Raw genomic sequence first — 15,198 nt, 5'->3', positions numbered from 1 at the left:
GTTTAAATGCGCACATTATTTGTAAAACGTCACTTCACAGGTTCACTTCAAAGATCACACAGTGTTTGAATCCGCGGAATCGTTCTGTGGATCCTGGCAGGATCGCCAAAATTGTAACGGGTCTTTTAAATAAATTATTACACAATTAATTTATTTATAACTTTCACAATTTTATTATTTATTTTAATTATAGAAATGTTACAATCGAGTAAATAAAAATCTTGTCGTGTAAAAGGTCTGCCGCAGCCAAGACACAGTTACATAATGATGTCCTCTGACGTGGGTGTTTACAAGGGACCTTAAGGGTCCTAAAAGTTAGAGGGGATAGAAACCGGTTTTGTCTATCTTGCAGAGAGTAGTAGGACAGAAATCGTTACACCTTCTTGGGAAAAAAAAATTTTGTTTCTCTGAGTGAAGAGATCATTTTCTTTGGTTTGAAATCTGACACCCACTTCTGACGTGTGGCCATCGCCCGGCGCTGCTATGGTATTTTATACATGTCCAAATCGACACGTGTAAAGACATGTGTTTTTCAACACCGTAGAAAAAATCTTTTTTTAGGGTCTGTCCATATATATATGTCGTAGGCAATTAGAAGAATCAGCCAATTAGCTAAACGCCTAGGCGATTAGCTAAGTGGCGGCCAGTAGACAAATATGCTTGGAAATTATTTGTATTTGTCTACTGGCCTAACAAAATTCGCCATTTAGCTAACTGGCTAGGCAGTTGTCTAATCGCCTAACACGTTTTAGGCGAATAGAAAATATACATCATCCAATGCATGTAAGATTAAAGAAATATTTCACTTTCTCATTTATTATTTTATTGTAATATATATTTATACATGTTTGAACTAAACGAAATGTCACTTTCATCAAAATTATATTGACATAAGTTTTTAAAAATTTTCGCAATTGAAAAAGGAAAATATTAATTTATACTAAAATAAAATTAAATTTATTTCATAAATTCATAATTTTTGAATTCTGGTTTTTCATTTTATAGTTTTGTTTATTTTTCTCTTTTCAAAATTATTTATTCTTTGTTTCCGTAGATATATTGTTTACTTTTGCTATATTTAATAACTCGTATATTAGATTTAATAAATTAGCATTATTAGTATTTTCTGCACAGCCGTTGAAAGTAGATGTATATTGACATCTTTATATTATATATTTACTTTTAAAAAATATTTGACAAAGTGCTTTATACTTATTCGAATAAAAAATGAATGAATAAAAAATGAACAACTTTTCTTCGACTCCGATCCTTCAAAATGTTTTAAACTTTCTATCACAGTTTCCAAACGACTTTTATTCCATACACTTCTATTACTTTTTTGATTGGAATAAAATGATTTTAATTTTTCGATAAATTCTTCACTGTTTACACTGCACTCACTCATTTTTTATTCGAATAAGTATAAAGCACTTTGTCAAATATTTTTTAAAAGTAAATATATAATATAAAGATGTCAATATACATCTACTTTCAACGGCTGTGCAGAAAATACTAATAATGCTAATTTATTAAATCTAATATACGAGTTATTAAATATAGCAAAAGTAAACAATATATCTACGGAAACAAAGAATAAATAATTTTGAAAAGAGAAACATAAACAAAACTATAAAATGAAAAACCAGAATTCAAAAATTATGAATTTATGAAATAAATTTAATTTTATTTTAGTATAAATTAATATTTTCCTTTTTCAATTGCGAAAATTTTTAAAAACTTATGTCAATATAATTTTGATGAAAGTGACATTTCGTTTAGTTCAAACATGTATAAATATATATTACAATAAAATAATAAATGAGAAAGTGAAATATTTCTTTAATCTTACATGCATTGGATGATGTATATTTTCTATTCGCCTAAAACGTGTTAGGCGATTAGACAACTGCCTAGCCAGTTAGCTAAATGGCGAATTTTGTTAGGCCAGTAGACAAATACAAATAATTTCCAAGCATATTTGTCTACTGGCCGCCACTTAGCTAATCGCCTAGGCGTTTAGCTAATTGGCTGATTCTTCTAATTGCCTACGACATATATATATATATATATATATATAACGTCACGCTAATTTTCGAAAATTTTGACCACACCCCATGTAACCACACCCCATTCTATGAAAACTTTATAATTATGTTTGTAGGTACTTAATTGTTAAAATGAATATATTAATTCTTTTAGATTGTTTAAAGAATGTTAATTTTAATTATTTTTCAGAAATATTGACTATCCTTTGTGTTAAAAAGGAATCTCGGATTTCTCCAATCTCATATGTATTATTTTTTTCAGAATCTGATAACTAATTTAAAGAAATGGTTAATGGTAATTAATTCTAAGATATTTTTATCACTCTCTTGTTAATTTTTTTTGTTTTTATAATATGTAAGCTTAGAAGCTTTATCTTTTACCTTCTCTGTCCATCCTACAAATGTTTGTCCTTTTTAATTTTAATAATATAAACAAATCTTCGCATATAAAAAGAGGCTTGCACAAAAGAGCTTCATTCGTAAAAGTTATATCCAAATTGAAAGTTATTAGTGATTTGCTCTACTTCTACAAAAAAATTACTAGTGATTGTTCTGCTACTACATTAATTGTAAAGTTTACGTGAAATGTAAGTGAAAAGTTTTTCAATTATTACTTATAATTTTTTTAATAAAACTTACTTTTAGTGTCGTTTTTTGAAATTTTTATTTTTTTTAGATTTACTATTCAAAAGATATCTGCAATTCAGTTATTTTTAATTTTTTTAAACTAACTTTTTAAAATGTTTATAATATTTTTTTATTAATTTTTATCTAATTTCAATTGTTTTTAACTAAACAGTGCTTGAGATTTTCCAGGCGCGAAAGACCAATACTGACGATAAATTAAAGCTTGATTGAGTCTTGAACGCTCAGTGTGGGTAACCCACAGTAGAAGCAGTCTTTACATCACTGTCACTTAATATTAGTTCAATATTGGTTCAACATTAGGCCCAATGCTCGTCCCATGCTCGATTCAAGACTCGGTCAATCTTTATGAGTGAAGCTCGAACATCTAATCTTGATTCAAGCTTGAATCAATCTTTACACAATATTCAGTTTATCTTTATTTATTACCGTGTTCACTTCATTAAATAATATTATAATAATTATAATAATTGTTTCAAATAATAATAATAATTAACCTTAAGTTATCAATTGATAAATAAATATTTATATTTATTTAGTATAAATATATTATTAATTGTAACTTTCATATTTAAAAAAAAGTTTAATGAGAAATTTTTTTTTATAAATCTTTTTAAAATTATTATAGATAATTAATAAATAATAATTAAAATGTGCAATAAATATTCCTGACACTGCATCATATTTAATAATTTTATTAATTATGTTAATTTTTAATATTAATTTAATTAATTATTATTTATTTATTAATTAATTATTATAATTATTAATAATTATTATTGAATTAATAAATATTATTATAATTAATAATAATTATAATATTTAACATTATAATTCATTATTATTCCAAATTATATTTATTTAAATAATATATTATTAATATATCTAATAATAAATGTTAATAATTTTGTTACTGAATAATAAAAAATATCAATTATTTATCGATGTTTATTAAATTATTCATTAAATATTTTTAATTTTAAAATGTTTTAAAAGTTGAATTTTGTAATGATTATAATTTTATTATGAGTTACTTAATATTCATTTTTTATAATTAAAATAATTCAGGATTAGTATGTGTAAAATTTTTAGTCATAGTTTTTACTTTGCCCTTATAAGTAATTCAAAATATACGACATTGGCATTAATATATTAGATTAGCCCGAGTTCTCATCGAGACTCAGTGGCCGTGCGGTTTAAGTGGTTGCGTCAAGGACTTCCGGAATGCGTCTGGGGCGGGGGGACGTGAGTTCGATCCTACATGCGAGCGGATTTTTTCATTATAAGCGTTTACATAAAATAATAAAATTACTATTTAATCTGTATCATAGAGTTATTAGAATAGAGTGCGCGAGTTATACCTTTTACCGTGAGAGGCATTCTTAGGCGCATAGAAAGAGACAAAAGCATGAAAGTAGACCCCTTTTCTTACCTTGTTTATTGGCGCATGTGCAAGAATGAAAGTTTTTGGTTAGGTTTTTGTCTAAAAAGATCGCATGAAAAATTGTTTTAAATATTATAAATGTTTTAATTTAATTTTAAATTTATTTTAAATTATTTATTTGTCATGTAAATAAAAGAAAAATATAATTGCAAGTAAGCAACAGTTGTTTCGATGCATCAGCTGTTTCACTATCGCGCATGCGTTATTAGAGAAAGAAAGGAAAGGGGTCTTCTTTTCGTATGGCTGTCTCCGTCTATGCGCCTAAGAAACATTTTGGTCGCTTGCGCACTCCATTCTAATAACTCTATGATCTGTATAATTAATAAGTGTTGTGAAAAAAAACTTATGAACTTGTTTGTAAATAATATTAGAAGTCTGTTCAAAATGAAGTTAAAAAATGTACCAATTATCACAAATTGTCTTTTTTTGCTAAAATTATTTTTCAATATTATTATGTTAAATGACATTTATTGTTAGTAATATAATATTTATATGAAAATAATATAATTATTATAATAAGAACTTATTGTCATTAAATATGTAAATACATATATATTAATAACAGTACTGTTTATTAATAATAATAATTAATGTATTCACGTTATATTGAATGAACGCGTGAAAAGCGTGTAAATTTGGAAACAGTGGAAGCAGTCTTGTTCAGTCCTGCTTTCGGCTTCCGCAGCATTGATTGAAGATTGAACGCCAGTCTTCAACAAAGACTGAGCGTCAGGTTTACATCGATGTTACTATTCCGGACTCAAGCAGCCTTGCTTTCGCTGTCCCACCAATCTTCAACCAATACTGACCAAGCCTCAATCAAGCTTCGTAAAGCCTGAACTCACTGTCAGCTCGCGCCTGGGTTACTATTTTAACAAACATCTGTAATTGAGTTTAGTTTTAACTTTTAACTAATTTTTTTAAATATTTAAAATATGTTTTCTAAATATTTATCTAATTTTAATTTGATTAAATGAACAATGCTTAAGATTTACTACTTACAAGTCATCTGTCATCATTTTTAATTTTTTTCTCATTTTTAAATATTTTAAAATTTACCTAATTTTAATTGTTTTTAACTAAACAGTGTTTGAGATTTACAATTTAAAAGACATCTGTAAATAAGTTATTTTTTAATTTCTTCTAATTTTTAAATATTTTATTTAATTTACCCAATTTTAAATGTTTTTAACTAAACAGTGTTTGAGATTTACAATTTAAAAGACATCTGTAAATAAATTATTTTAAATATTTTTTAAATTTATCTAATTTTTTAATTGTTTTTAACTAAACAGTGTTTGAGATTTACTAATTAAAAGATATCTGTAATTACAGTTTATTATTTTTAACTAATTTATTCTAATTTTTTAAAAAAAATTTTAAAAATACTTTTAATTTTTATCTAATTTTTTAAATTGTTTTAACTAAAAAGTGTTTTCAATTTTTTAAAGTTTACATGTTTTTTATTTTATATTTTACAGATTAAAAATGTACTTTAGATTGAATACTAAAATCTATGGACCCAGGAAGTGGGCTTTGGATTCGAGTGATGAAAATTTTGAAATCGTGTGCATGACAGCTCTTGCATTTCGTGCAAGGGATAAATACCTTCGGAATACTAATAATGACCACAAATTCTTGGTTTAATTTATCAACGTCCGAGGAAGTAGGGGAACATAGTCGAGGTCGGCCACCTTTTTGACTTTTGTTTATAACTTTTTTTTAAAAATGAATTTGGACAATTTAAGTATATGGTTGGAAAGTCCTGTTTAATAGGAACATCTTTTCTGTACAAAGTAAATTTATTGGTTTTAAAATGAAAAAGTTATAAAGATTTAAAAAAAAAATTTGTAGTCGAGGTTGGTCCTTACAGTCAAGGTCGGCCATGTTTAAAATTCAAAGGGCATTAATCGTTAAAAAATAAAATAACATGTTTGGAGTTACGGAAAATTGATTCTTTATTGTTTACAGTTTGTAACTTAATGAAATAACAAAATAATACAAACAAACAATATAAAAAAATAAATATAAATAAAAAAAAAATTTTGCACTAAAATATTAATAAAATTAAATAAAAATATTAATAAGATTGTTGTCGCCGTAAGAAACAACTAATATTATTATTTTTGGTGAGTTGGTTACTCAACTGAGAGCCAACTCTACTTTATTTATTTAACAAGTAAAAGTACAAAAACTTGGAGATAATCAATCCTTCCAATTCTTCACTGAGCCTTATTGGAAGACAAACGTGCTATCACTTTGAGTAGCGACTAATTAATCTGACCACACCTGCTTATGCTTTAGTTTTAAAGGACTGTGAACTCGTCCCCACTCTTTACAATACACACTCATACTTCATACTGTCGACACCTCCCCCCTTTAAATTGTCGATGATTTTTAAATTAACTTTTATTTAAAAATTCGATGCAGGTTTCCTTCTAGGAGGTTTCGAATATAATTCAAAATTTAATCCTTGCAGATTTTTCTCAATAGCTACATGCTGAGTTGGACCTGTATTATTAAAACTACAATTTGTGTAACAATTCCCAATACAATATCTCATGAAATTTAAAGTACACTGCATAATTTCTGTTTTAAAGATTATAAGTACAATACTTGCATATCCTATATACTCTAAATTCGTCAAAAACTATTCTGTCAAACTCTCAAATCTTTCATATTTTTCTAAGTCTTCTAGCATCATTTCACTTCTTACTAATTTCTGCTTCTTTCATTTTGGCTACATTGAAAAACCTTAGTAATTTTGGTAATTTATCATTAGTAAATTTTAAATCGTCTTTTTTTAAATCTAATTCTATTCTGATTGTTTCCTTAAAGTATCTATTTATATTTCACAATTTCTTATCATTATAATTATTCTTTTCGCATTCTATAGCTAGAACTATTTCTTTTACAAATATACGTATATAACCTATGGCTGTTTTTCACAAATGTTTCATCGCTGAGTAATAATGGAGATTTTAGACAATTTTCGTTAAACATTTTTATTAAACCCGCGTCACAATTTTCTGTTTGATATATTAAATAGCTCGATTCGTTTCTCTTACAACTTTATATTCTTCTATAGTGCTACATTTTTCTAAGTCTGTCTTGTCAATCGGTACGTATTCAGTTTTCGTTTGTAAAATGTATGGTTTGCTTTGTCATCGTTCGTTTCTTCTCAAATTGTCTTTAGTAAGTAAGTAAGTACTCAAATACTTAATCGCATTGTCATTGTCCATATCGTCATACTTTGTTTCTCTTCTTACATTAATATTATACCATCTGATCCTTTTGGTACGTTCGTTTCTTCATAATATCTTTGCTCTTCTTTATCTTCTTTAAATCGTGTAGACATATAATTCGCATCTTCCGTTAAAGTCTTCAACATTTACTGTAATGCTGGTCCATTTCGTCATATTTATTTCTTTTGTTTATTAATATCCTATTCGTCGTAATATTCTTCATATCGTGTTGATCTATTTTGTTATATTTGTTTTCTTGATTCATTTATATTTCATCATATAGTCCTACTGGAATGTCCTATTCGTCATAATATTCTTGATACCTTTTTGATTCATTTCGTTATATATTTTTTTTATTGATTCATAGTTTATCATTCAGTCCTACTTAAATATCCGAGTCGTCATATTATTATCCTATTGGTTCATTTCGTCATAATTATCCTATTCGTCATAATATTATTTATACTTTGTTTTCTTCTATGTTTCTATATTTGTAATCAATATTTCTTTTATCCTTGTACGTTCAAATTTTCGTCGTAAAATTAACTATCCTTTTCTTTGTACTACTTTACATCTCTTTAATCGTATTTCATTTGCGTTATCATTATCTATTTAAGGTATTTCGTTTAATTGTACTATTTCTGATTGCTTCCATTTATTTTAATCGTTGACATAAATCACATGTTTTGATAAAGTCTTCAACATCTTTTGTAATGTTGGGCCAGTTTGTCATATTTCTTATCTTCTGTACTGTAATATCCTTAGAATAGTGTCCTCCTAATATTCCTTTATGTGCTTCTGCTATAATTTTTCTTCTATTTCTTTCAATGTGTTTCTTTATCAAATATATTTCCTTATCACCGCCTTTCCATATTTCACAAAGAATTCTTGATATTTTGTTTTCATCTATATCTTCGTAAATAATTCTTAATCTTTCTTCTCTAGTTTCTTTTTCTAAAAATTCTGTTAATTGCTGATTTCTCACCTGAGGACTAATTTTTATTTTGTCATCTTCTTCTGTTTTTTCTTTCGTGATCCAAATTTCTTTTATCCTTGTCGGTCCAAATTCTCGTCTTATGATTAACTGTCCGGTTTCTTCTATTTTGTTTCTTTTTAATCGCATTTTATTCGCGTCATCATTTTCATTTTGAGGTATATCTCTTATCCATTGTACTTCTTTAGTATCTGTAGTCAATTTTATATTCTTTATTACTTTGAATTCATCTTTAATTATTTTATGATCACTTTCTTCTGTTTGTGAATCTATTTCCATATTTTCGTTTTTATTTTCGTCATCAATTATTGAATTGTCGTCTTCTGTTTGCGTATCTATTTCCATGTTCTTATTTTTTTTGTTTACACCTGTAGTAGGCCAGTTCTGCTGTTCTAACGTGTCATTTGTACCATCTGTTGTCATCTGAACCCTTGGAATTAGCGATAAGGCGTCAGCGTTTGTGTTAGCAATTCCTTTCTTATAAATAATTTTATAATCATATTTTGTAATTGCTGAATATCTTCCTTTAAAATTAGTAAAACAGATTTTATCTCTCTTGTTTGCACTAGATTGCGGATAAAGTATTTTAGGTCCTAATTTTAAAATACCTTTTTGTAAATCCATTTTAAATTTTTGATCGTAAAGTAAATTCATTCCAATTAAACCGTTTTCTCTAAATGCATTTTCATCTTTTGTAACTTGAAAAACTGATTCTTTACCGTAAAGTTTTAAACAAATAGAATATTCGAACATTATAGGATTGTTTTCGATTGTTAAAACATTATGAGGCGCGTATTTTTTAAAGTTTTTCCCTTCTATCATACTTTCTTTTATAATTGATATATTTGATCCTGTATCAACTACAAATTTTCCTGATGCTAACTTATCAAATTTTAAAGCCACAATAGGTGTGTCGTGTCTTCTTCGTTCTCTTGGTATCGGTGGAAAGTCGTGCTTAGCGGGTTCTCCGATAAAGAAAATTCTTCGCTTAGCTGCACTCGGTCTGGTGGTTTGGTGTTGATTGGTCGTGACTGAAAATTTTGAGTTTTTTCTTGACGTGGTGGTAAACCTTTTAATTTTCCTCTACAAACATCCTCTGTATGTCCTAAATTTTTACAATGGTTGCATTTTTCTAAATTTCTCGGTTTGCTAAATCTTGGTGTTGGTACTGGGTTTTCATTTCTTGGGTTTCTGGTAAAATTGTCAATTCTTCTTTTATCTTTCAAATTCACGTTAATTTCTGAGGCAATATTAAAACATTCATTCAGCGTTTTCGGTTTCTGAGGACGGATTCTAATTTCAAATTCTTCACGTATATTTCTTAAGAATGTGCTGACACTTGCATTTGTTTCTATTTCCTGTCTTACGAAAGTTTCTTGAGGTGTTATATTCATACTATCTATAGACTGCCTGATTTTATCCTGACACTGCATAAATCTTGAGGTGAATGACTCTAAACCTTCATTTTTGCCCATTATACATGAATCGCGAGCCCTTTGAAGTGATTCTAAACTATCTTTTTCTCCAAATAAAATTCTTAATCTCTCAAAAAAATCGGCAAAGGTTTTAACTGCATCTGCTCTAATTGTATTTGCTGCTCTTCCTACTAATTTTTGTGCAATTATTGCATGCAGTAATGTTAATCTTTCATTTCTTTTCGTTTTTCTTTTAGATAATCTTATTAGATGAATGAAATTTTCTAAACCGCTTCCGTTAAATTCTGGTACTAATTTTATGCTTTTCCCAAAATCATATTCTGTAACTTCTTCTAATTCTTCGTGATCGCTATTTAATTCGTTTTCATTTAAGGGTAAACCTTCCTCTCTTCTAACTGGTTGTTCCATCGCTACTAATCTCGTTTCGAATCTCTCCATTTTTGCAAGAATATTTTGCAAATGGTCATTTGAAGCACTTGATGTTTCTGGCATGATGTTTAGAATATTGTCTAATTTTAGTCTGTCAGTCAGTGATATTGAAAGGGATGAACTGTCTGTGTCTATTGTTTCGTTTTCCCTACTTTCTCTATATGAATTTAAATCCAGTTTAATTTTATAAATTTCCTATATCGTTTCGTACAATTTTATTTTATATCCGTTCGCGTTTTCTAATTTAAAATTTCATTTCTTGCAATCCTGCTACAAGGAGTACACAAGAATATGAAATTCGTTTTTTTTTTGTTTATTGTCGATGGCAATACTCATAAAATCACGGAGTATACCAACGCTTTAAAACAAACTTAGCCACACCCTATGAAGGTCGCCGTTCAACGTACGTAAAGTGGACTTATACTCTTGTTCTAAAGATTCGTAATTTTTTTTATATACCTTACTGTTGGTCTGGATCGTAGTTCTGGATAATCTCGAACTCTGCTTCGTAGATTTGGATAACTCTCTGGATACCTCTGTAGATCTGGATAACTCTGGATACCTCTCTGTAGATCTGGATAACTCTCTGGATTCCTCTCTGTAGATCTGGATAACTCTCTGGATATCACTCTGTAGATCTGGATCACTCTGTAGATCTCTGCTTTTTCTTTACTTTCTCGTTCACTTTAGATAATCACTTTGTTTATCTGGAACTAACTCTGGGTTCTGGATACTCAAAATCTGGATGAACTTCCAAAATTTTTTGAATATCCTAGCGCTGCCACCAATTATGTTGTCGCCGTAAGAAACAACTAATATTATTATTTTTGGTGAGTTGGTTACTCAACTGAGAGCCAACTCTACTTTATTTATTTAACAAGTAAAAGTACAAAAACTTGGAGATAATCAATCCTTCCAATTCTTCACTGAGCCTTATTGGAAGACAAACGTGCTATCACTTTGAGTAGCGACTAATTAATCTGACCACACCTGCTTATGCTTTAGTTTTAAAGGACTGTGAACTCGTCCCCACTCTTTACAATACACACTCATACTTCATACTGTCGACAAGATGATCAATTATATTATGAGTTATACAGAATTGCAGTTTTTGCAAATGAAGTAGCTCGTCCTCATCTTTGCGCATTTTAAACACATAGTGGCCGACCTTGACAGTAAGTAACATTACCGAATTGGTGTAACTTTAAGAAATACGTTTCGGGATTCGATTTTTTACTTTGTTTTTCTTTCAACCATGAGTCCCACAAATTTTCTGCATACTTGCCTTGACAATTCAATTTGTTTTTTATCTTTTATTAATAGTTTTTCACATTATGCACAAAACTTTTTTTGAGCTTTTTTTGTACCGACGTCACAGAAAACACAATTTTCGATCCTACGAAAATGTAATTGAACAAAAAGTTAGGTTTTACTAAGACAAGCTTCGACAAATATGCGCGTAGGTGGCGCTAGTGAACTTGACAAAAAAACGCGAATGGCCTACCTAGACAGTGGTCCAACCTCGACTATACTCCCCTATTATTGATATTCCCGGTGGATTTTGGATTCAAAGAGACGGATTCTCAATAGATGATTTACTGATAAATTTTTTTAATTTTTTTAAAGAATTTTTTAAACCACTGATATTAATATTATTATTAAAGCATATTGTAAAAGAAAATTATTAACAATTTTTCGAAATTTAAGTATATTGTTTTTTGTTTGTTGAGTAAAAATTACAAAAAAATAAATTGTTTTCTGTTTCAGAAAGTTGAAAATTATCAAGAGTTTGAATTAGAATTTGATATCCCACTGGAATGGGTGGATTTAAATACAAATTTGGACCACATGAGAAGTTTCTTAGTTTTGGCTGCAAGTTGTAAAAAATTTAATCTGTTTAGAGAAGAAAACCAAACAGTAATGTTTAAATATCGACGAACCTTCGCTGAAGTTATTCAAAATGGAGAAAGAAAATTCTATATGAGGAAAAGGCAGGATTTAAACAGCATTGGAATACAAGCTGCGTGTGACCAAATGGGCACAGATTTCATCTATTGGAAATTAAGCGCCGAAGAGGATTTAGACAGTGAGGGAGAATCAGTAGAAATGAGTGTATCTTACGAGGAGGATGAGAATGCAGGAGAGGTTGACGCGGATAAGAATGAGGGAGAGGAAGAGAAGGTTGGTGTGCTTGAGAGTGAGGAAGATGTAGGGGTGGATGTGGAGTATGAGAGTGAGGGAAAGGAAGACGTGGACGTGGAGCATGAGAGTGAGGGAGAGGAAAAGAAGGTTGGTGTGCTTGAGAGTGAGGGAGAGATAGGGGTGGACGTGGAGCATGAGAGTGAGGAAGAGATAGAGGTGGACGTGGATCATGAGAGTGATGGAGAGATAGGGGTAGACGTGGAGCATGAGAGTGAGATGGACGTCGATGTGAGAGAAAAAGAGGGGGGAGAGCATAAGATGATAATGGGAGAGAAAAAAGGTGAATAATCTTTTGAATTGTGATGGATTATATTTTTAAATTTTTTATATAATTTGTACTTAAAAGAAATAATTTTTCATATGTAAATGTAGTCAAAAATCTGTTTGGATTTTAGATTTTTATCTGTTTTACGTACATTTTTTTATATTGTAACTCTTATAAAATTTGTACGAAGAAATAAAAACCAAAATTACATTTGACTGAATTTTTTTATCACAGTTTTTATCAAAAGAATTTCTTATTGAATCAAATTTTTTAAATTAACAGAATTTCAATTTTTTCTAAAAAAATATTTGTACAACTTTTTGGATTTTAAAAGTGGAGAAGTGAAACTGTGACTGGAAATCTTTCTGTTACACTTTTTTTTCTTGAGTGGTACTCTAATCATTATTTGTTTCTTACATTTTTTTAAACGACAATCTAATCATTATATACATAAGAAAAAAATGTTTTCAATTTTAGACGAGTACTCTTCTTTTGCAGTAATTTTCCCTCTTACATATGGAAATTAAAGTTTTTCTTTCTAATTCAGAGGATTTTTCCATTTTATATATATATATATATATATATATATAATTTTTTTCTATTATAATGTCACTTTTAAACAGTTTGAAGCTGCGTTCAGAAAAACAAAAACAACTTAAAAATCTTCTTTCTAGTACAAATTTGTTTCAATTTGAGAGGAATAGTTTCAATCAAAAAAGAAAAAAATTAAAATACATCTTTAAGTTGAAAAACTTTCAAATAAAAACAAAAATTCCTCGTTTTGTAGATGAACATTTTTTATATTGAAAAAATATGTAAAAATAATTGTTAAGCGGAATTTCCTTCTCACTTTGAGATTTTATTTTTTTCGGTGTAGAAGGGGATAAAGATCTTCTGACCGAACTAAGTCAACCTACAGTTTCTCTTGAAATTTGTCCCCTCCCTCATTAAATCTTTTCGTAATATACATGTCAGTAGAGCGAGATTGACCTTATTAGAAGCACGCATTAAAATTTGTGTCAATAAAAAAAGGTGCGGTAAATTTTTCAAAGAAGTGTTTTTTGTTTTCTTGATGTTTATTAGAAAAAATTTCAAATTGTTTAAAAATTTATTGTTAACATAATTTATTATTTTTTTAAAAAGTTTCTTTATTTTTTTTAATAATAATTTTTTATTCTGCTCTATAAAATAATACATTTTTTTGTAGCAGAATTATTGATATTAATATATTATTATAATAATTATTAGTTACAAATACTATTGATTATTGAAATAAATTAATTTTTTTTAATTTTTAAAATAATTAACAAAGTAATAAAAAAAATTTTTTATTGTTTATTTTAATTAATTTTTATAATGTTATTAATTGCAGCACGTTTTTGCTTGTAATTGGAAATAATAAACAAGAAAAATGTGAAAAAAACTTTTTTAAAAAATAAAGAACGATGCTGAAAAATGGTCAAAATTTGCCCCCTAAGGGGATTGTAAAAGAAGTATATGTTTTTATAGATTTTGACCTGCTGAATCCGAAAATCAACCCTAGAAAGTTCTGAACCTTGGGGAAAGGGTTGAAAAACCACCCTTAACTCACAGACACCGTTTTCAATAAACAACAGTAAAATATGATAAAATTATTAAATAAGAAATGTTTACACTATAATTTAATAAATTAAGGTACTTAACAGTAATAACAAACGCATAATTTAAATTACGATTACGACCCTTGCAGTTTAAAAAACTACCCCTCATACATCAACACTTATGCCAAACCCCCAAAAAGGTATAAAACGTCAATATATTGATACATAACAAAGCAATAATAATTAATCCTTTAAAAATAAACAACGTTTACCACTACTGCAGAAATATCGGCCACCCCTAAATATGTTAAAAACCACCCCTAAACAACCAAACCCGAAAAAAAAAATTAAAATGTCATGGACTAAGATTCTAATGTTTTTGTTAAAGAGTTATCCCTGCCAATAACAAATACGCAACTATTGTTACATCTACCATTAACTCAACAACCCTTAATCATGATCAGAAACTACCCCTATATGATCCTTAAAAAATTTACCTCCGAAGTTACAAATTAAAAACCAAATTATTTTACTATTTATGACACTTTAAATAATCAAATCAATTATTATAAGGGTTATCATGTCCAACCACTGAATGTAAGATACATTGTTGTCCAATCAATGAACATCAGAGTTATGAGGTCCAACCACTGAAGGTAAGAAACATTGTTGACCACTCAATGAAGATCAGTGTTATCAGGTCCGACCACTGAAGGTAAGAAACATTGTGGACCACTCAATGAAGATTAATGTTATAAGGTCCAACCACTGGAGGTGAGAAACATTGTCCAGTCAATGAAGATCAGGGTTATCAGATCAAACCACTAAAGGTAAGATACATTGTTGTCCAATCAATAAAGATCAGGGTTATGGGATCCAACCACTGAAGGTAACAAACATTGTTGACCAATCA

General features: G+C 28.6%; 1 protein-coding gene across 1 annotated transcript in view; it reads left to right on the top strand.

Moving 5' to 3' along the window:
* LOC122499077 (sodium/potassium/calcium exchanger 1-like) overlaps positions 1 to 12,760 on the top strand; it is a 33,570-nt gene extending 20,810 nt beyond the window's left edge. The window contains exon 2 of the mRNA XM_043607150.1: positions 12,006 to 12,760. Coding sequence (XP_043463085.1) covers positions 12,087 to 12,728 — 642 coding nt within the window. The 5' untranslated portion in view covers positions 12,006 to 12,086 and the 3' untranslated portion in view covers positions 12,729 to 12,760. The remainder of the gene's footprint in view (positions 1 to 12,005) is intronic.
* The last annotated feature ends 2,438 nt before the right edge of the window (positions 12,761 to 15,198 follow it).

The sequence above is a fragment of the Leptopilina heterotoma genome, unplaced genomic scaffold, assembly GCF_015476425.1.
Source record: "Leptopilina heterotoma isolate Lh14 unplaced genomic scaffold, ASM1547642v1 Lhet_165, whole genome shotgun sequence".
Classification (NCBI taxonomy): Eukaryota; Metazoa; Arthropoda; class Insecta; order Hymenoptera; family Figitidae; genus Leptopilina; species Leptopilina heterotoma.
This window is presented reverse-complemented; position numbering and strand designations above follow the sequence as displayed.